This window comes from Schistocerca cancellata, chromosome 1 (assembly GCF_023864275.1).
Source record: "Schistocerca cancellata isolate TAMUIC-IGC-003103 chromosome 1, iqSchCanc2.1, whole genome shotgun sequence".
Taxonomy (NCBI): domain Eukaryota; kingdom Metazoa; phylum Arthropoda; class Insecta; order Orthoptera; family Acrididae; genus Schistocerca; species Schistocerca cancellata.
The window spans coordinates 1,111,136,371-1,111,158,519 of NC_064626.1; the positions used below are offsets into that span (position 1 = coordinate 1,111,136,371).

The following is a 22,149-nucleotide window of genomic DNA, read 5'->3' on the forward strand; positions in this document are numbered from 1 at the left end:
TTTTGAGACGTTTGTATTCCTTTTTGCCTGCTTCATTTACTGCATTTTTATATTTTCTCCTTTCATCAATTAAATTCAATATTTCTTCTGTTACCCAAGGATTTCTATTAGCCCGCGTCTTTTTACCTACTTGATCGTCTGCTGCCTTCACCACTTCATCCCTCAGAGCTACCCATTCTTCTTCTACTGTATTTCTTTCCCCCATTCCTGTCAATTGTTCCCTAATGCTCTCCCTTAAACTCTCTACAACCCCTGGTTCTTTCAGTTTATCCAGGTCCCATCTCCTTAAATTCCCACCTTTTTGCAGTTTCTTCAGTTTCAATCTGCAGTTCATAACCAATAGATTGTGGTCAGAATCTACATCTGCCCCAGGAAATGTCTTACAATTTAAAACCTGGTTCCTAAATCTCTGTCTTACCATTATATAATCTATCTGAAACCTGTCAGTATCTCCAGGCTTCTTCCATGTATACAGCCTCCTTTCATGATTCTTGAACCAAGTGTTAGCTATGATTAAGTTATGCTCTGTGCAAAATTCTACAAGGCGGCTTCCTCTTTCATTCCTTCCCCCCAATCCATATTCACCTACTATGTTTCCTTCTCTCCCTTTTCCTACTGACGAATTCCAGTCACCCATGACTATTAAATTTTCGTCTCCCTTCACTACCTGAATAATTTCTTTTATCTCGTCATACATTTCATCTATTTCTTCATCATCTGCAGAGCTAGTTGGCATATAAACTTGTACTACTGTAGTAGGCATGGGCTTTGTGTCTATCTTGGCCACAATAATGCGTTCACTATGCTGTTTGTAGTAGCTAACCCGCACTCCTATTTTTTTATTCATTATTAAACCTACTCCTGCATTACCCCTATTTGATTTTGTATTTATAACCCTGTAATCACCTGACCAAAAGTCTTGTTCCTCCTGCCACCGAACTTCACTAATTCCCACTATATCTAACTTTAACCTATCCATCTCCCTTTTTAAATTTTCTAACCTACCTGCCCGATTAAGTGATCTGACATTCCACGCTCCGATCCGTAGAACGCCAGTTTTCTTTCTCCTGATAACGACGTCCTCTTGAGTAGTCCCCGCCCGGAGATCCGAATGGGGGACTATTTTACCTCCGGAATATTTTACCCAAGAGGACGCCATCATCATTTAATCATACAGTAGAGCTGCATGTCCTCGGGAAAAATTACGGCTGTAGTTTCCCCTTGCTTTCAGCCGTTCGCAGTACCAGCACAGCAAGGCCGTTTTGGTTAATGTTACAAGGCCAGATCAGTCAATCATCCAGACTGTTGCCCCTGGAACTACTGAAAAGGCTGCTGCCCCTCTTCAGGAACCACATGTTTGTCTGGCCTCTCAACAGATACCCCTCCGTTGTGGTTGCACCTACAGTACGGCCATCTGTATCGCTGAGGCACGCAAGCCTCCCCACCAACGGCAAGGTCCATTTCCCTTTTTAAATTTTCTAACCTACCTGCCCAATTGAGGGATCTGACATTCCATGCTCCGATCCATAGAACGCCATTTTCCTTTCTCCTGATAACAACGTCCTCCTGAGTAGTCCCTGCACAGAGATCCAAATGGGCAACTATTTTACTTTCGGAATATTTTATGCAAGAGGATGCCATCATCATTTAACCATACAGTAAAGCTGCATGCCCTTGGGAAAAATTACGGCTGTATTTTCCCCTTGCTTTCAGCCATTCGCAGTACCAGCACAGCAAGGACGTTTTGGTTAGTGTCACAAGGCCAGATGAGTCAATCATCCAGACTGTTGCCCCTGCAACTACTGGAAAGGCTGCTGCCCCTCTTCAGAAACCACACGTTTGTCTGGCCTCAACTGATACCCCTCCGTTGTGGTTGCATCTACGGTATGGCTATCTGTATCGCTGAGGTACGCAAGCCACCCCACCAGCGGCAAGGTCTGTGGTTCATAAGGGGGGGGGGGGAGGGGGGGGGGAATATTCATAATGATCTCTATTGACAGGTCAAACAGTAAGTAAAGAACTTAATGGTGAAGTTCTATGACATATTGTGAGGCAAAGAACAGAAAGAGTGCCACATAACATATCAGATACTCCATGACAATGCACATGTGTTTTCAGAATCATCATATGAAAATTCTTGGCTAAAAATAAGTAGTTCTCATAAACAGTATCCATCAAACTAACTTTTCTCATAGATGAAATTCATGTTGAAGGGGCAGCGATCTGATATAGTTGTGAATACTCAGGGAGCAAATTCACGAAGTCAGACAACTATTGCTATGGAACCTGTCCAGGGCCTCCAGGATGCATTTCAAAACTCAGAAAACTCCCAGGAATTGACTCTCTAAATATAGAACCAAATAAATTTGTATTTCAGAATAATTTTCACTGTATCTTGCTTGCTTCTATCACGTTCACAATTTGTAACTACAACACCTTTTTTTATGATCTCAGTGTCATACCTGCATGTTTACGAATAATATTGTGTAATAAAATTTAATACACAGACTTTTTACAGATTGATCATGCAGTCAAGAAGTGTGGCAGGAAAGACATAAGCTGGTCATCACAAGGAATGCTAAGAATAAATGCTAGCCTCATGAGAGAGCTGTTTCAGCCAACTGTTTCTAATATTCTCAAGGTAGTCCATGCTCAATATCTTGTCTGTTTACATGGTCTAGAAAGTCAAAATAAATTTTATGTATTATGTCTGTCTGAGCACCTCATAAATATTGGAATCCATATGTTAAACAGAGGGGATTATGAACTAGCAACCTATTTTAGTATGGAAAATATGCAGAAAGGAGGAGTTGTCATGAATGTCAACAATATCATCAAGTTCAAAAATGTTGAAATCAATAATTTCCATTCAGATCAATAACTAGTAGTCTGCGCTTATGAACTGCCATTACTGGAAAGTTGTTCATAATTATTACAATATGTGGATATCTGCTGGTAGTTTTTCAATTTATTTTGAAAAAAGTTACATAATTATACCAGTTAGCAGCATAAAGAAAGTAGATAATAGTCTTTGGGGACATTAATATTAATTTTATGAATGATTCCGAGAAAAGAAATGATTTAGAAATTACTTAACACTTTGAACTACACCTGCTTTATTAATTTTCTTCACAATAATCTTATAGGAAAATTGGACATTAATAGACAACATATTTATAGGTGAACACTTAATCAGTGATATAACTGTTTATCCAATAGTGAATTGACTATCTGACCATAAAGCCCAGCTATTATTAATAATTATAACTTGCCTGATTACACAATGTGGTATCATGGAAAAGATTAAGATTAATTAATGAGCAGGCAACAAAAATTTCCAAGTCAACTTTATAGGATACTGAACAGATGGATGTGTATAAAGTAATAGGTGTCAATTACAAATTTAATATATTTTTTGATGCTATTAACAGCAATTTTTAACAGCTACTTTCCCAAGAAAACAGTGAAGTATGGCACAAAAAAGAAATCTAAAAGGTCTTGGATTATCTAAAAGGTCTTGGATTAAAAAAGGAATTAAATATCATGTGCAAAGAAAGGAAATTACAGAAAATCATTTAGGCAAACGAAGAAGTAGAACTGATTTCATATTACAAGAAAAACTGGTCTGTCTTAAAGCACAAAAATAAAACTGTATAATGAATGAATTTTTCACTCTGCAGTGGTGTGAGCACTATATGAAACTTCCTAGTGGATTAAAACTGTGGCAGACTAGGATGCAAACCCAGGACCCTTGTCTTTCATGGGCAAGTGTTCTACTGACTGAGCTACCCAAGCATGAATCACAACCCATCCTCACAGCTTTACTTCTGCCAGTACCTCACCTCCTACCTTACAAACATCACAGAAGTTCTTCCATAACACTTGCAAGATAAGCACTCCTAGAAGAGTAGATATTGTGGATACATGGCTTGGCCACAGCTTGAATCATTCTTCCGTTCTTCCTGTAGTGCTAGTCTCACGAGTTTTGCTGGTAAACTTCTGTGAAGTTTGGAAGATATGAGATGAAGTACAGGCAGAAATAAAGCTGTGAGGACAGGTTGTGAGTCATTCTTAGATAGATCAGTTGGTAGAACACTTGCCCCTGAAAGGCAGAGATCCCGGGTTTGAGTCCTGATCTAGCACACAGATTTAATCTGCCAGGAAGTTTCAGATCTGTATAATATCTTAAATTAATAACCCAGACAAAACATTAAATAACATAAAGAAAAGCAGATTGCTACTCATCATAAAATTGACATGATGAGTAGCAGACAGGCACAACAAAAAGACACTTACAAATGACATACAGTCACTTAAGCAAGCACTCTCCTTGCACACACGATTGCCATCTCTGGCAACTTGTACTGGAATACATTCCAGTTTGAGCTGCTGGAGATGTCAGTCATGTGTGTGAGGTATGCTTGCTTGTGTATATGAACATGTTTGTGTGTTTCCTTTTCTGTAGAAGGCTTTGGCTGTTAGCTAAATTTTAAGTGTCTTTTCATTGTGCCTGTCTGCAACTCAACATGGCATCATTATGGTGAGTAGTGATCTATCTTTTCCAGATAAAAAGTTAAATTTATATAGGCTACATTTAAAAAGGAAACCAGGAGATCAGTTAAGGAATGAGAGGACTTTGTTTTTAAGAAAACAGCCAAATAATAAATTATAGTCATGAAAGAAAACAGCCAAATAATAAATTATAGTCATGTGGCAGACAAAATGTTTAATAGCCAGTTTCTGGAAGTAGTTCAGAAGCTAGTGGTGGACAGTAAAAGGATAAAGCAACAGACTGCATGTAGTCTGTTGCTTTATCCTTGTACTGCCCACAAATTGAGAACATAATTAACTTCCTCAAAAGCAAAAACTCTGACAGAGTTGACAATGTCTCAGGTAAATTACTAAAATCATGTTCTTTACATATGTGCAATGTATTCAGCCACAAATGCTGAATATCACTATCATGTGGTACATTTTCAGACAACCTGAAATGTACTATTTTTAGGTCCCTCTACAACAAAGATAGTAAGACAGATAATAATAACTTCTGACTACTCTTATTGCTTACCTCCTACTCAAAGGTACTGGAGAAGATTATGTATGCAAGAATCATAACACTCTTATCTTATTCAGTCCTAGTTGGGATTTATGAAGAGGAGTTCATGTACAGAGCATCTCATTTTTCATTTCACGAATCAGATTAAACAAAATTCATATGACAAAATATTGTCAAAATATATTTGTTTGTTACTTGTCAAAAGTATTTAACTGCACAGTTCATAGTATTCACCTAGAGAGTCTTAAATATCATGATATTTGAGATCTTGACTATAAGTAGTTTTCAGACTAAAAGGATGCAGAGTGTCATGTTAAGAAACCCAGGGATTGTACACAACAGAAAGGCATCTCCAGAGTGAGGAATTATTACCACAAGGTTCTATTTATTTATGTATTTATTTACTTTATCCATAATCCAAAAGAACACCCATGTGGTATAGGATTTGTCACTAGAATGTTACATTTAACAATGATCATGATGCAGAACATAATAAACAAGCAAAGAAAATTACGAATCCATAGTACACAGATGGAGAACAACACTTAGTCCACACACACACACACACACACAAAAAGAAAAGAAAACCACAAACTCATGACAAACATATGTAGGGCATTAACTGTGCCTCAAACAAAAATGTATTGGGGGAATTTAACAGATTTTTTATAAGTATTTCATAATTTGAAAATAAATCTAAATTCATTTAAATTATTGACTGCAAACAAAGGTTTCAATTTATTCTCTCAGACAGATATTCATTGACACTGTAGATGCATTTATCTATCAGCTATTTTTTTACTTCAAGCTTGAATTTACTTTTTTCTTCCAGCTCTTTAATTTGGGATGGAAGTGCTTGTAAAAGCTTTATTCCTAAGTGGCTCACATTTCTGGTTTTTGCTACATGGGAAGTGTGAACATCTTTACAATGCCTTGTATTTTGATTATGGTACTAGAGTTGGTTTGAAGAGTACAGTGATTTTTATTGATCATTTCCAGGCATTTTAAAAAATATATAGAGGGTATTATTAGTATCTTTAGTTGTTTAAATAAGGGTCTACAGTGTGTTTGTGGTGTGCTGCATTCGGTCTGCTGTTGTTCTTGAAAATGTGGATAATATTTACTTGAAAATTAATAACTGGTTCTCTGCAAATGTACTGTCACTTAATTTAGATAAAATACAGTACATGCAGGTTTGGACCGCATATGCCCAGACCAAAACCACTAGATTAATGCAGTAGGATAAATCCACAAATGAAACAGAATATTAAAATTCTTGGATGTTTATATTAATAATAACCTGAACTGAAAGTCCACATTACACATGTTAAACTCAGAAAACAATCAATTTTTTATAGTATAAGGTAACTGGATAGATAAAAAATCTACTCACCAAGCAGTGGCAGAACACACATATAAAAGAATGTTATAATTATGCAAGCTTTCAGAACCAGTGGTTCCTTCTTCCAACAGAAGGGTTGAAGGGGAAGGAAGAGTGGTGAAGGAAAAGGACTGGAGAGGTCATGAAAAGGGGTAGGTTTTGAAGAAGTCACCCAGAACCACATGTCAGGGGAGACTTACCAGATGAGATGGGAAGGAAACAATTTTCCTAGACCTCTCCAGTCTTTTTCCTTCACCCCTCTTCCTTCCCCTACAACCCTTCTGCCAGAAGATAGAGCCTCTGGCACTGAAAGCATGCATAATTATAACCTTATTTTACATGTGTGTTCCGCAGCTGCTTGGTGAGTATATTTTTTACCCAACAAATTACATGCGAAACTCTGCTTCTTTTCATTGTTACACATAATATCAGCTTTTGGAGATGAAAATGTCATCAAAAGGTTCTTATTTTCATTCGCTAACATCTTGTGGCATTATATTTTGGAGACTGGTCACTGAGAACAAAAATGTCTGTTGCACAGATGCATCTAATAAGGATAATATGTGATATCCACTCTATAACCTCTTGTAGACAATCCAGTAAACAGCTGGGTATACAGACTCTGTCACTCTTGAGTGACATAGCAAAATCTATATGAAATGTTCTGTTGAACACACAAATGCAAAGCTTCACGAACTGTCAATAGATTAGGGAGGTCAATTATGGTTCTGGTCTGCGTATGAATCTTCACATTACAGTGTCATACAGCTAATGTCCACAAGCATTCAGTGTAACCAGAATGCTCTCCACACAATTATTGTTACTTTAAGTCTATTCACTTTGCCTTTTTTAAAGTCTATGTATCTGAAAGACAGAGCTGCCAAATAACCATAGGCACAGTTGTGGCAATCAAACGAGAAACAAAAAATGTTAGCTTGATCAGTACAAATAGTAACAGCCAAAATACATTTGGAATTTTCCATTAAAACATGAGAAAACTGTTGAATAAGAAAAATGGGCTTCCTGTATCAAGACAGGACAGTGAAAGATCAAAATGTATTTCTAAAGGTGTTCTATCCATAACAGAACATCATTTGGAAGTCACAGAAATTGAACAGAAGAACCTATTTGGCCACAGGTTAGCATCACATTGCTGTAGGCATTATATGAGGAAAAGGGGAGTGGCTATTTACAAAAATAGTTTTCCACACTATAAATGTTAATGATTACTGCCTTGACCAGCTCCTGGAGTGCTGTACTTCAGTAATAGACTCAAGTGCTGTACTTCAGTAATAGACTCAGAAACATAAAAGCTAACAGTTCAGACAGTCTATAGGGTCCCAAAAGAAAATTTTTAAACTTCATTAAACAATTAGATGGGGTGCTCATAAAATTCAGTTTGATAATCTGTGTACCTAAACATGGCATCCAGTGTATTTAGCTCACTTCAACCAATATAAAAAGTTTTCTTTGTAATGTTGAAGATGAGCTAGGTCTCAAAAAGCTGGTATGTATTGCATTTCAAATGAATATAAAATGTCTTATGTGGGAACAGTTGAGAAGAGCTCCTTGGAACATCAAGGACACACCACTGAATCAGCCAAGCAAATCAGCTGTCAATGAGCACTGACTCAATCATAATCATGAAATGAAATGTGATAAGATCAGTATCATGGCACAGATGCCAAGTTTCTGGGACAATGTACTTAAAGAATCTATGGAAATAAAGATGTCAGAAAACCTACCATCACATCAACCTGAACTGGAAAACACTGAGAGAATCCACATTTTGTTGAATATCAGTGCAAGCTCTGAAAAACAAAAGAGTATCAAAGGGTATATTGGATTCTGGGAATCCAACTCAGCCATAAATAGTGGTGTGGGACCAACAATAGTTCACATTCTGGTTGGAGTCCAAATGGTGAGTACATGTAACTGAAAAACTCGCAGCACCTGAAGAAGGTGGGTGGGTGGGTCATTGAAATATTGTGCAGAAAATGGAAACAATTTGCCAGAACACCCAGAAGCACACTATAAATCATTTGAGCTGAGAGAACTTGAGAGCTCGCAACAAATAGCTAATGTTTAACATTGAAAACTGAAAATATTATAGAAGACTCCTCTCATGTGGGGATTCTTACTTACACAGCAGTACATAAACTCCCTAAAATTATTTTTGGTTGATAGCAAGAGTGAGTATAGGTAGAACACAGCAATTTACAACCCCAGTATGAGAAGTAGAAATAATTCCCATATAGAACTACACATCTGTCTGTAGAATTCAGTATAAAGATTCTTGTGCAAAAACCCAAAACAGGTTACTGATGGATATCAGGCAGGACATTGAAAATCTCAAAAAATATTCAAAAACATCCTAAAGGAATACATTACTGACTTCTACAGTTTATAAGAATATGTGAACTCGACAATGTAAATTCTGCATAATTCTATATTTGCACTACAGATCCTGACTTTTTCAGTATACAGACACCTGACAGTAGTCTGTGTAAAGATACTCAGTTACTTAGTTTGAAGTATTAGATAAAAACAGCAGCTGAGTAGTCCAGGAGAAGGTGCGGTGGCCTTTCTCAAAGTGGTAGCTTTCTTTTTAACATAGCTACTCTGTATAAAGTAATTTAGAGGTAATTACTATGGTTATCACTTAGATTAGCACTAGTCATAATTTCTTGTTAGTGCAGTAACATTGGCAGCACTACAAGTGTTTCACAGCACAACTCACATGTCATCTATATCATGACAAAAATTAAAGCAAAACAAATTACTACATATTAATTTAAATAAATATGAAGGGAAAGATGTGATCTGTGTGCAACTGAGGTGCAATTTTTACAGCAAGGGTTGTCAGTTCATTATTTCTGGTACAGGAACAGTGACATGTTATGTTCATGAGTGGGAGCCTTCACAATGATTTAAACAAGTTTGAAAGTTTAATGTAAATACTAAAACTCTGGCCCCAGCAGAGGCCCCGGGGAATGACGAATGAAAGTAAAACAGACACAGTGATGGGGTACCATCACGCATGAAGGAAGAACCAAGACTGTGTGAGAATTGAACTTGAACTCCAAGAGCAGTTGTTGCTGCTGTCTGCCAGATGCCCTAGTAAGGTGTTGCTGCGAAGTCAGGGTCTCATGTCAACTCCGGTGTGCTTGAGGTTGTGTTAGCAGTTGCAGTTGTGGCCATGGTCTGCTAGAGGAATATTGACTGCGACTTGATTGGATTATGGTGGTGAGGCAATGTGCTCAGTGTTCGTCACTGCAGGCTCAGTGTTAGACTCTGTGTGCTGAGAAGCTTGAGCATGAGGTAAAGTGAAGAGTAGTGCGCAGGCTGTGACTGGGTCCCAGGTGCCAGTGCCAACTGGTATGTTAGGAGCACTGGTGAGGGCAACATCAGGGAGAGGGGCTGCATCAGCAGAATTGACAGTGTATGGCCATTGTTGAGAGTGTTTGTGTAAGCTGGCTTTAACCTGTCAATGGACATGAATGAAAGGTCACTGTGGAGATGCACTGCAAATGTTTTGACATTTTGTTGCAAAATGAGGTCCTCACTTCATTTTACAACAAAATATATTGTGGGTGGAGTTATGGCTTCCAGGTATCAATGTGTAATATCACATGAGTGCATGATGCGGACTCATGGTGCTCAAAAGTCTTGTACTTGCCATGGTGCTTTGGAGGCATCAGTTGCAGGAGTGTAATACAGGCTTGAAGCTGCTGGATGTAAGCTGGGCACAGGTAAATGGGGGAAGAGGCTATGGCTTAATAAAACTGGGTGGGAGGAATAGGGGCCACCTGTGTACCAGATTAGCAGCAGATGCCTCCAAGTCAGCCTTGTGGGCCACCTGAAAACCTAACAGGACTAGTAGCAGGGTGGTGGACCATTCTGTGATGTAGCAGGTAATGGTGGATTGTAATATACACTGGAGACGTTCTACCATTCCATTGGCTGCAGGGTGGTAGCAAGTAGTAAAATGAACAATAGTGCCACAAGTCTCAGACACAGTTCTGAATAAGCAGGAAGTGAATTGGTACATGTGGTATGATGCTATGTAGCGGGAGCCTCTGAAACCCAAAACCCAGGCTTTGATGAATGCCACGGCAACCACTTTGGCCAAATGTCTGGGATTGTGATGGCTTCTGGCCAGTGCTTAAATGGGTCTGTTATCATGAGACAACAGCAGCAGCTGGCAAGGGGCTAATGTTGTCAACATGAACATGGGAGAACTGGTACCCAACAGTGGACATATTAACATGACAGCCTACTTTACCATACTGGCATGGTAACACATTTTCTTCTGTTGGATGCCAGGCCAGAAGAAAGATTACTAGGCAAGGGCAGGGGATTCCCTGGGGTGTGCCAGGCCTTGTGGGCAGTCAAAAGCTGGTTTTGCAGAAGGCAGGGGGAAGGTAGGTGTTGATGCAGTCTTTGGACCCATCTTTATGTGTGGGGTCAAAAATGATTTTGCACCAAATGTGCAGGTCTGTGCCAGGGACCTAGTTGAGCTGGAGGACAAGGTCAGTATTTGGGTCCTGAAGTAATTGAGCTAGTATGGTATCAGTGAACAGGGCTTCTGTGAGGGCTTCACAATTTAATGGAGGGTTGAGGGCACAGGAGTATTTGAGGCAGTCAGCATTCCACCCTGGCATGGAGGAGGCTTTTGCAATGTTTCACTACCTCCCACTTACTTTTACTTTGGACTATTGCAAATATGACATGGCAAGAAGTCAGTGCCAGTAAATATCTATCTTAATTATGACTGAATAAAACTGAGTGATAACACTTGCCACGCTAGTGAAAAAAGAATTAAATAATATCACAAAATTTTCTACCAATATTTGAAATTTTCTTCCTTATACTTCACCTAATTAAAAATTGTGCATACCATGCACACAGAATATGTACATTCATGCCCACATAAGATAGTCATTAAGTGATAATAATATAAAGTATAATAAACATAACAAAGTGCTACATTCAGTCCATTGATTATGGCACTCTACTCACTCAATACAATGAATGGTCCATCTGGCACACACAAGTCCTCAGTTGTCTCCCTCGCATAAGTAGTATTGTGTTGGTAGCTTATTCACCACTAAAGCCTTGTACCCTGTCCGTTGTTCCAAGAATGTGAAACACAACCAGCAAGATTGTCATTAGTATCTGACCCACAAATCAGTCCACTGGCACAGATATATAGATACCTCACTTGCCCTAGCCAGACATTTCTTTACTAGTACAGGGAATAGTATAAACTAAACACTTAATAAATTGGATCTCTTTAACCCCACAGGTAGAGTATAAATTCCCTTCAAATTAACAAATTAGTAAGTCTTCCCAATAAAGTGACATTTACCTGAAATCCTCCTACAAAACAATTCATACATAACTTCAACCTGTCCCAGTTTAGCAAAGGCATCAAAATAAATGTGTTACCACTAATTATTTTCCTACCTGTAGAAAAAAAATTACAGTTTACTAAAGGAAATCATTGAGCAGATTAGGCAAATACTATCATACTTATCCAACTATAAGGGTTCCTCTTAGGTATTTATGTGTGAGAATATGAAACATACAAATCAAATACAGTGTGTATCAAAAGAATCATCCAATTTGGCATGTCTACATTTCTGAAACTAATAAACATATACAATGAATTTTGTAGTTTGCTGAACAGGAAACTCAAAAAGTTTTTTTTTTCCATAGCTTTTCATAGGTGTTTAATATGCCCCCCTTAAGATGCATGGCATATGTTGATGCAGTATTTGAATTGTTCCTATGCTGCAGCGAGTATGTCTTGAGTTACAGCTTCTACATCTGCTGTTATGTGATGTCTCAGTCCATTCATTGTTGTTGGTTACAGAGGCACATAAACAGAATCTTTTATAGATCCCCACAAGAAATAAACACATATAGTCAGGTCCAGTGACCTTGGAGGCCAGTAATATAAGGCTGAATCATTTGGTCCAGCGCAAGCGATCTGTCATTCAGTAATCCTTTGATATAAAAATTTCCGCACTGCCAGTGTGGCAGCGCCCCATCCTGTTGGTAAACGAAGTCATTTGAATCAGTCTCCAAGTGTGGGAAAAGAAAGTTCTCAAGGATATCGAGATATGGGATAGACAAAACTGTCATTGTTACAAATATCCTCTACTATTGGTTCTTGTATAATAACTTCCTATCGTTGGTCTGTGCCATCCAAACTAACATTTCCATTTTTCACATCCGTACTGAACAATCTGTGCATTCCTGGAGCAACTACACACTGGTACACTGCGCTGCGCCTCACCTGTTATTTATTTTCTGCCAACACATCATCCGGCATGTCAAAACAGCTGTGGACATACCATGAAGACATGTACTTGTGCAGGTGCAACTCTGCCACATGGTACACTGGCACCACTGTCTCCATGTATGCGAGTAGACTAAGACTGCCTGGTTTCAAAGATGACAGAGATGTGCCATGTTTTTCATGTCTAAATACCTTAGTTTATTAACCCAAACTGCTACAATCCTGGTCGTGGGACCAATTTTGAACTAGTCAGTTAGTATTAAAGCCAATTTACTCCCCTTCAGATATAATTTCACCAGTCCACATTCACTCCACACTTGATGATGATATTGAAGATGTTTAATTTAAACTCAAGATGTTTATCAATCTCAATTTTTTAACACAGAGTTATGCAGCAAATTATACAAATAATACGGCAACTTTGAAAAACATTACTTTCCAATTGTCCTTGCCATCTACACACTTCAGCTCCATTCCTTCCCTGTTAGAACCTCCTGAAGACTGTGATAACAATATGGAAGTGTAGAAAGTGTGGGAAGTCAAGGATAGTCTTTAAACTTCTCAACTACTCACAGTGATTTTACAAAAAGCACCATAGTTAATATATGCAAAGATTATTAGTTGGGGGAAAGGGGATGGATGAGGAAGGGGGAGGCACTTACAATGTTTCAAGAGGGTGCATTTCTAAGGAAGCAGTGAAGAAAATTAGCTACGTCTAGGATTCTGCAAATTTGATTATATGCCATGAGATGTGGTATTTCAGAGATGGTGCGGACTTGCTTGGGCAGTCGTTCCGAGCTGGAAGCAGAAATGATGCTCCCTAAGAGTTCAGTTTCATCTACCCTGAGAATGCATTATTCCAGGTTGAGAAATTACCCTTCCTTTTTCCAGTTAGGTGGAAATCTCCCTGAGGTGCTCATGGTGTTTGGCCATCCCTCAAGAGTAAATAAGAATATCGTCCAAGTGCCGTGGAGGACATTGACTAAGAAATGTTGTCAGGCTAGTGCAGCATTACAAAGGCCAAAGGTCATGAAGAGGCTTTCAAAGAGGCCAAAAGGTCTGATGATAGCCATTTTATCAATGTAGTATTGTGCTACCATTGTGTGTTTGAAAGTTTTTGTGCAGTCTTTCTTACTAATGACAGCAGAGGCAGAAATTTCGTCACTCTAGCTATGCAAGATTGGGTTCAGACAAAGGTCAGGAACAATTCTCACATTGAGCCTCTGATAATCACCACAACTATGCTAAATCCTATCCTTCTTAGGTGCTAAATGAAACGTTGAGGACCAACGACTTTTGCCTGGATTGAGGATTCCAGCGGTAGCGGAGGCCTTGGTTTCTGACTGTGTAAACCTGTGCTTATCCAGCAGAACAGTATGGATGTGTCAGTGAATTTATGGTCCTGAAGTGGTGGCAGTTTATTGCATCATATCATAGCGTACCTTGCAGTGGATGCTATGAGTGGGACAAGAGAAGGTTAGGAGCAGAAATCGGGAAAAGAAATTGGTGAAAGTGATGGATTAAGAAGGTAGGCTAATGCCAAAGTGGGAGACTGAGCCGGATCAGATTGCACCTACTGCCAGGATAATGGCCGCTCCTTCAGCAAGGTCCAGACAGGCATGTGGGGATAGGGGTTTGTTATTTATTGGGAGCTCCAACGTTAGGCAGGTAATGGAGCCCCTCAGGAACATAGCAGCTAGGGCGGGGAAGAAGTCCAAAGTTCACTTGGTGAGCTTGCTGGGTGGACTTGTCCAGCATGTGGAAGAGGCTCTTCCAGCGGCTATTGAGTGTGTGGGGTGCGGCCATTTGCAGATTGTTGCTCATGTCGGCACCAACAATGCCTGTTGTCAGGATTCTGAGGAAATCCTTGGGTCCTTTCAACGGCTGGCTAAATTGGTGAAGGCAGCCTCCATCTCTTGAGGAGTGGAAGCCAAGCTGACGATCTGCAGCATCAAACCCACGGTGGACCAGGGTCCTCTGGTTTGGAGCTGAGTGGAGAATCTAAACCAGAGGTTATGGCAACTATGTGATGAAAATGGTTGTAGGTTCCTTGACCTACACTATGGGGTGGAAGGTTGTGGGATGCCCCTTGATAGATCAGAGGTGCAATACACACAGGAAGCAGCTACATGGGTAGCACAGTACCTGTGGGTGCACATGCTTTTTTTTTAGGTTAGGTTCCTCCCCACAGGAAACAAACCATTTGCCTGAAAAATTACCAGTTCATGACATTGATGTGGGTGTGCCAAATGTTAAAAATGTTAGTCCACCTAAACAGGTCATTCCAAAGGATTTAGATATGCTAAATCTCATGTTAGTAAATTGTCAAATTGTCTGTAGCAAGATCTCCGAGTTACTCTCCGAAATAAACAGTAGCAATGCCAATATTGTATTAGGTACCGAAAGTTGGTTGAAACCAGACATAAATAGCAGTAAAATTTTGAACTCAGATTGGAGAATGTTTAGGAAGGATAGGACTGATGCTATGGGAGGTGGTGTGTTCATTGCAGTTAAAAGCTCTTTTAATGCAGTTGAGATTGATACTAGGTTGGACTGTGAAATAGTCTGGATAAAGTTGTCAATCAGACAAGGATTGACCATTGTATTAGGATGTTTTTATAGACCACGAGCATCTGAAACAAATGTTGCATGATGTTTCAGGGAAAGTCTTGAGTACATAGGAAATAAATATCCAAATTATCCATTAGTTATAGGTGGAGACTTGAATCTGGCATCCACTGACTGGGAAAATTACACGTTTATCACAGGGGGCAGAAGCAAAGACTCATGTGAAGTTATTCTAGGAGTGCTCTCAACATACAACCTTGAGCAGTTGCTTAGAAAACCAACTCAAGATGGGAACATACTAGATATGTTGGTGACAAACCTGATCTTTTTGAGGAAGTTAATCTAGAGGAAGGTATTAGCGACCAAGTGTCATTAATGAAGATCTTCATAGTCAGCTCCAAGCATTCACTGCGGGACACAAAGATATTGAGCATCTTTGGTTGGAATTTAAAAGTATTGTCTACCATGTGCTAGAGAAGTATGTGCCTAGCAAAAATATAGGGGAGGGAAAGGATCCACCTTGGTGCAACAAATGTATTAGAAAGTTGCTCAGAAAGCAGAGAATTTTGCACAGTCGTTTTAAACTTAGTCACTGCCCCACTGACAAACAGAAATTATACGAAATGAAAGCTGCTGTCAGAAGGTCAATGAGAGATTCTTTTAACGTATTTGGAAGCAATATTTTATCTGCAGATTCTAAAAATAACCCCAAAAAAATTTTGGTCATACATAAAATCTATGAATGCTACAAATAATTCAATACCTGAATGTTTCAATTCAATACCTTCTCTTGCTGACAGTACAGGTAATGTAACTGATGATGATAAACAGAATCAGAAAATTCTAAACCTAGCTTTCAAAAACTCATTTACATTAGAGGACTGCAGCACCATTCCCCCTTTCAATTATTGAACAAACGCAAGAATGGCTGACATAGTGTTTAGTGTATCTGGGATTGTAAAACAGTTGATCCTTAGATGCCACGAAGGCATCTGGCCCAGACGGTATGCCCATAAGATTTTATGTTGACTACGCTACAAATATAGCACCATTCTTATCCATCTTCTATCAGAGATCGTTGGAACAGCAGAAAGTTCCACGGGACTGGAAGAAGGCCCAGGTCATAGCAATCTATAAAAAGGGTAGAAAATCAGATGCACATAATTACCGGTGAGTTTCACTGACATCAATTTGTTGTAGAATCATGGAACATATTTTGTGTTCAGACATAATGACTGTTCTAGACTCTGAGATGAGCTCACGTGCAGAAACCAGTACGGTTTTAGGAAATAGTGGTCATGCAAGACACAGCTGGCCCTTGTTGTGCATGATATACAACAGGCTCTAGATATGGCTCCCAGGTTTATGCCATATTTCTCAACTTTCAAAAGGCATTTGACTCAGTTCCACACTGTCACTTGCTCCAAAAAGTGTGCACTTACAGCCTATCCAATGACATTGTGGTTGGATAGATAGTTTTCTAACAGTTAGGAAGCAGTATGTCGTCCTGAACAGGGTGACTTCAACAGAAACAAGCGTAACTTCAGGTGTGCCCCAGGACAGTGTAATAGGTCTGCTGCTTTTTACGATTTACATAAACAATCTGGTTGATGGTATTGACAGCAGCATTAGACTGTTTGCTGATGATGCTGTAGTCTACAGGAAAGTAGTATCACACGAAAGTTGTCAACAAATCACTGAGGATTTGCAGAAAATAAATGTGTGGTGTAATGACTGGCAGTTATCTCTCAATATTAGTAAGTGTAACCTGCTGCATATAACAAGGCAAAAATCACTATTAGTGTACGAGTACAAAATAAATGCCCAATCTTTGAAAATGGTAACATCTGTCAAGTATCTGGGTGTGACTATTTGAAATGATCTCTAATGGAATGACCGAGCGAGGTGGCGCAGTGGTTAGCACACTGGACTCAAATTTGGGAGGACGACGGTTCAATCCCGCCTCCGGCCATCCTGATTTAGGTTTTCCGTGATTTCCCTAAATCGCTTCAGGCAAATGCCGGGATGGTTCCTTTGAAAGGGCATGGCCGATTTCCTTCCCCATCCTTCCCTCACCCGAGCTTGCGCTCCATTTCTAATTACCTTGTTGTCGACGGGATGTTAAACACTAATCTCCTCCTCCTCCTCCTCGTCCTCAAATGGAATGATCAGATTACACAAGTAACGGGCAAGGCAAACTCTATATTGTGGTTAATTGGTATAATCCTGAAGTGATGCAGTCCTTCAACAAAGGAAATAGCTTACAATACATTAGTTTGTCCAGTCTTAGAGTATTGTTCGTGTTGTGGACTGGCAAGACAGCCAATCCACTATGACAGGAAGCCGAAAGGCACGCGTTTAAGCTCATGCAGGCTGGCGTGAGGCCTCGAACAGGACAAGGAATTTATAGTAGCATAGAACGTACATAACTACTGGAATACTTAACTTTAATTCATAATTGGTGAACATCGCTCTTGATGGTACATGTTTTACAGCATCAATAGTAACTGGTAATGTCGCCTTGCTAGGTCGTAGCAAATGACGTAGCTGAAGGCTATGCTAACTATCGTCTTGGCAAATGAGAGCGTAATTTGTCAGTGAACCATTGCTAGCAAAGTCAGCTGTACAACTCGGGCGAGTACTAGGAAGTCTCTCTAGACCTGCCGTGTAGCGGCGCTCGGTCTGCAATCGCTGATAGTGGCGACACGCGGGTCTGACATATACTAACGGACCGCGGCCGATTTAAAGGCTACCACCTAGCAAGTGTGGTGTCTGGTGGTGACACCACAGTTCGTCTGTATTGGACCCTTACCAGTTGGGTCTGATTCAAGAGATTGAGAAGGTCCAAAGAAGAATGGCAAGATCCATGACTTGTACATTTAGCGAACATGAGAGCATTACAAATGTCATAGAAAGTTTGAAGTGGGACACACTTGCAGATAGATGGCATGCTAAGCAGAAGGGGCTACTCACTAAATTCCAAAGTCCGATCTTTGTAGAGGATGTAGAGTATATATTACTACCACCAACTTTCAAATTTTGCAATGATCACCATTCAAAGATAAGGGAAATTAGAGCTCGTACTGAGGCGTTCAGACAGTCGTTTTTCCCTCGCACGATCCGTGAGAGGAACAGAGGATGGGGGGTGGGGGGTGGGGGGGGGGGAGGTAATATGACTTCAGCACGAACTGTACTCTCCACCATACACCACTTGGTGGCTAGTGGAGTATGTATGTAGATATGTAGATGTAGACACAAAGCAGTACAATGTACAGAGTGTAAAATATTTCTGAGTATCATACTGTGCTTTATACAACACTGGTTTGTCCAGTATAGTTTTTTACATTATGGCATGGTACAATACTCTGAAAACTTTTATGTTAACTGACTCCAGCCACAGAAGCCTACACAACTATACACACAAGGCGTTTACATTTGTCACTGCATGTGGAATTATGGCCAGCCATCTGTCCTAAGCAACACACAAGGTCGAGCAACAACCCTTGTGTCCTCATTGAAGGCTCTGGTCCACAAACGAAACCTCTGGTTCACAAGAAAAAGCACTGGTTCACAAACAAAAGGTCTGTTTCACAAGCAAAAGATGGAGCATTCATTCATATGCTGCTTTGACCATTTACTACTTGCACCAAAGGATGCCTGCCTTCTGTGCTGAAAGGAATTTTGGATAGAAGCCCCAGCAGACAGATTGCGGTAGTGGGGGGGAAGATATTCCTGTCAGTAGGTGTCCATTATGGAGAGGGTGCTTTGGAGAGTATCTAGGTGTGATTGTGGGGGGAGAGTCATCTGCTGGAGCAAACTGCAGGACGTGCGAATTTTTAGAATTTAGAGAGGTGCCACAGTAGTAACCAGCAGTGGTCACTTTGGCCTGATAATGTGTAACTTGACGCAGTGTATGGATGGATGAGCAGAGCTTAACAGGACATCTCATATCTCTTTATTTTGTTATCAACAATCAGTCACAGTTTATGTATACTATCATTCACTCGATATTAGTGTCACATAGAAATCTTTGCCCACCTATGCACACAGTGATGTACAGTTTTAATAGATAATTAAATTAACTTTGAATGCAAACTGAAATCACACTTGCTTGACAATCCTTCTGATACATAGAAGAATTTCTGAAAGTGTAATAATATACTCTGCATGTGTGTATATATGTGTGTGTGTGTGTGTGTGTGTGTGTGTATGCGTCAGAGAGAGAGAGAGAGAGAGAGAGAGAGAGAGAGAACAATAATCAAAATGAAAGAATGTGGTTTAAGACAATGTTGTAAATGGTCAGCACATTTCCACATATTTATAATTATAAAACTTACTTGTTCCACATCATAGCCTGAGATTATAATTAGCATCTGTGACAGGTATAAATGACTAAACTGAAAATAACATGTTATTTGTGATCAGCTAGATATTAGGGTTAATTGTCTGTTTCTTTTTACTTACAGTACATTCAAGATGTATTTGACAAGTCAACTGTGAGTGAAATAAAATATTTATTTCTTGTTGGAGGATTTGCTGAATCACCAATTTTGCAGAATGAAGTGCAACAGTCTTTTGGAAGCAAAGTTCATATAATCATACCTCAGGTATGTAAACATGAGAAGTAAAAACAATAGAATGAGTAGAGGTAGCCAGTCATGATAGAAAGGGGGCATTCACTGAGAGATAGACATACAAACAGGATCTTATAAGCACTTCATACCAGTAAAAATAAAAGAAAAAAAAAATCATTTGAAGTATCACTGGCAACACTCAGTTGCTTCTCAGCTTCTAATATTTGAAATTTTAAGGTGCATCAAAGCAGCATACTTATTTTGTCTTCATTTCATCATTTATTCTTCTTATTATTTTAATTGTGCCACTGGTTTTCTCAAAGTGTTTTAGCTGATCTGTTTTGTCACTACAATTAATTATTGTACACATGGCATCAAGATTTTCTTGGTGAAGTTTTGAGGGAATTTAGGGATTGGAAGGAGCAAGCCCTGCATTTTACAAACCCTGGTAAAATTGAAGTCACTGTACCTCTGATATTTTGTACTTTATACTGTATAGGTGGCAAAAGTCATGGGATAGCAATATGCATGTATACAGATGCTGGTAAGTGTCGTGTACACAAGGTATAAATGGACAGAGCATTGGCGGAGCTGCCATTTGTACTCAGATGATACATGTAAAAACATTTCCAATGTGATTATGACTACACAGTGGAAATTAATAGACTCTGAATGTGTAAAGATAGTTGGAGTAAGATGCAAGGGACATTCAATTTCTGGAATCATTAGGGAATTCAGTATTACAAGACCCACAGTGTCAAGAGTGTGCTGAGAATAGCAAATTTCAAGGCATTACCTCTCTCTGCAGACAACACAGTTTTCAACAGCCTTCACTTAATGACCGAGAGCAGTAGCCTTTGTGTTGAGTTGTCAGTGCTAACAGGCAAGCAACACAAAGTGAAATAATTGCAGAAATCAATGTGGGACATATGAAAAACTTATCCGTTAGGAAGTGCAGTGAAACTTGGCATTAATGGTGTATTGGACTATGGCATCACCTGGAGCACCTCTTCTTGGCTTGTGACCATATTAGTTGGACTCTAGACAACTGGAAAACCAGGGTGTGGTCAGATGAGTGCCAGTTTCAGTTGGTAAGAGCTGATGGTAGTGTTCCAGTGTGACATAGACCCCATAACATCATGGGCCCAACTTGTCAACAAAACACTGTGCAAGCTGGGGGTGGCACCATAATAGTGTGGGGTGTCTTTAGAAGGACTGTATTGGGTCCTCTGGTCCAACTAAACTGATCATTGACTGGAAATTCAGCTACTTGAAGACCATTTACAGCCATTCACAGACTTCGTGTTTCCAAACAACAATGGAAAGCTTATAGATGACAATGTGCCAAGTCACCAGGCCACAACTGTTCATGATTGTATAATGTTACTTAAAATCCGTCTTGATTGCAAATTTTTTTTTATTCATATGACCGGTCTATGTGACGTAGCATGTGAAAATTGCTAGATTTAGACGGGTTACTCCTGTAACTGAAATATCAGATCTGAAGATGGTTCTGAATGAACTGAAACTGGTCATATAAATAAATAAAATAAAATAAAATAAAATAAATAAAAAAATTGCAATCAAAACGGATTTTAAGTAACATTATAAAATCACTGATTGCTGTTATCCCATAAGATATTATGTCTGTTTTTGCAAAATGTTCATGATTGGTTTGAAGAACAGTCTGGACAACTTGAGTGAATGCTTTGGTCATCCAGATTGCCGAACATGAATCCCATAGAACATTTGTGGGACATTATTGAGAGGTCAGCTCATGCACAAAATCCTGCACTGGCAACACTTTCACAATTTTGGATGGCTATAGATGCAATTTGGCTCAGTATTTCTGCATGGGACTTCCAACAACTTGTTGTGTCCATGTCATGTCGGGTTGCTGCAAGATGCCATGGAGGAGGTGGACCAACATGATACTAGGAGGTATCTTATGACTTTTGTCACTTCTGTGTATATCTGCAAAGTACATAACACAGACTGAATGAGTCAAAGTATAATAATTGGAGACACAATCGCTTATGTACTCCACACATTTTTCTTTTCCTTTGTTAACTCCTCCAGAAGTAGGCTCATCATCTAACTGGATGCATGAAGATGGAGGATGCTGAGTAGGAAGTTATTAAGAGAAAGGTGAATAAAACTAAGTTTCAGTGAGTTGTCTTGTGAGAAGTTAGAAAGTGTAAATTATTGGGCAAATAGAAACTGAAGAGGTAAGTAGGTTAGCTAACATTACTTGTAATATAAA

General features: G+C 39.4%; 1 protein-coding gene across 1 annotated transcript in view; it reads left to right on the top strand.

The window, feature by feature from the left end:
* LOC126131610 (heat shock 70 kDa protein 12A-like) overlaps nt 1-22,149 on the top strand; it is a 231,551-nt gene that overhangs the window by 145,662 nt on the left and 63,740 nt on the right. The window contains exons 9-10 of the mRNA XM_049915174.1: nt 2,519-2,641; nt 19,779-19,919. Of these exons, the coding sequence (XP_049771131.1) occupies nt 2,519-2,641; nt 19,779-19,919 (264 nt within the window). The remainder of the gene's footprint in view (nt 1-2,518; nt 2,642-19,778; nt 19,920-22,149) is intronic.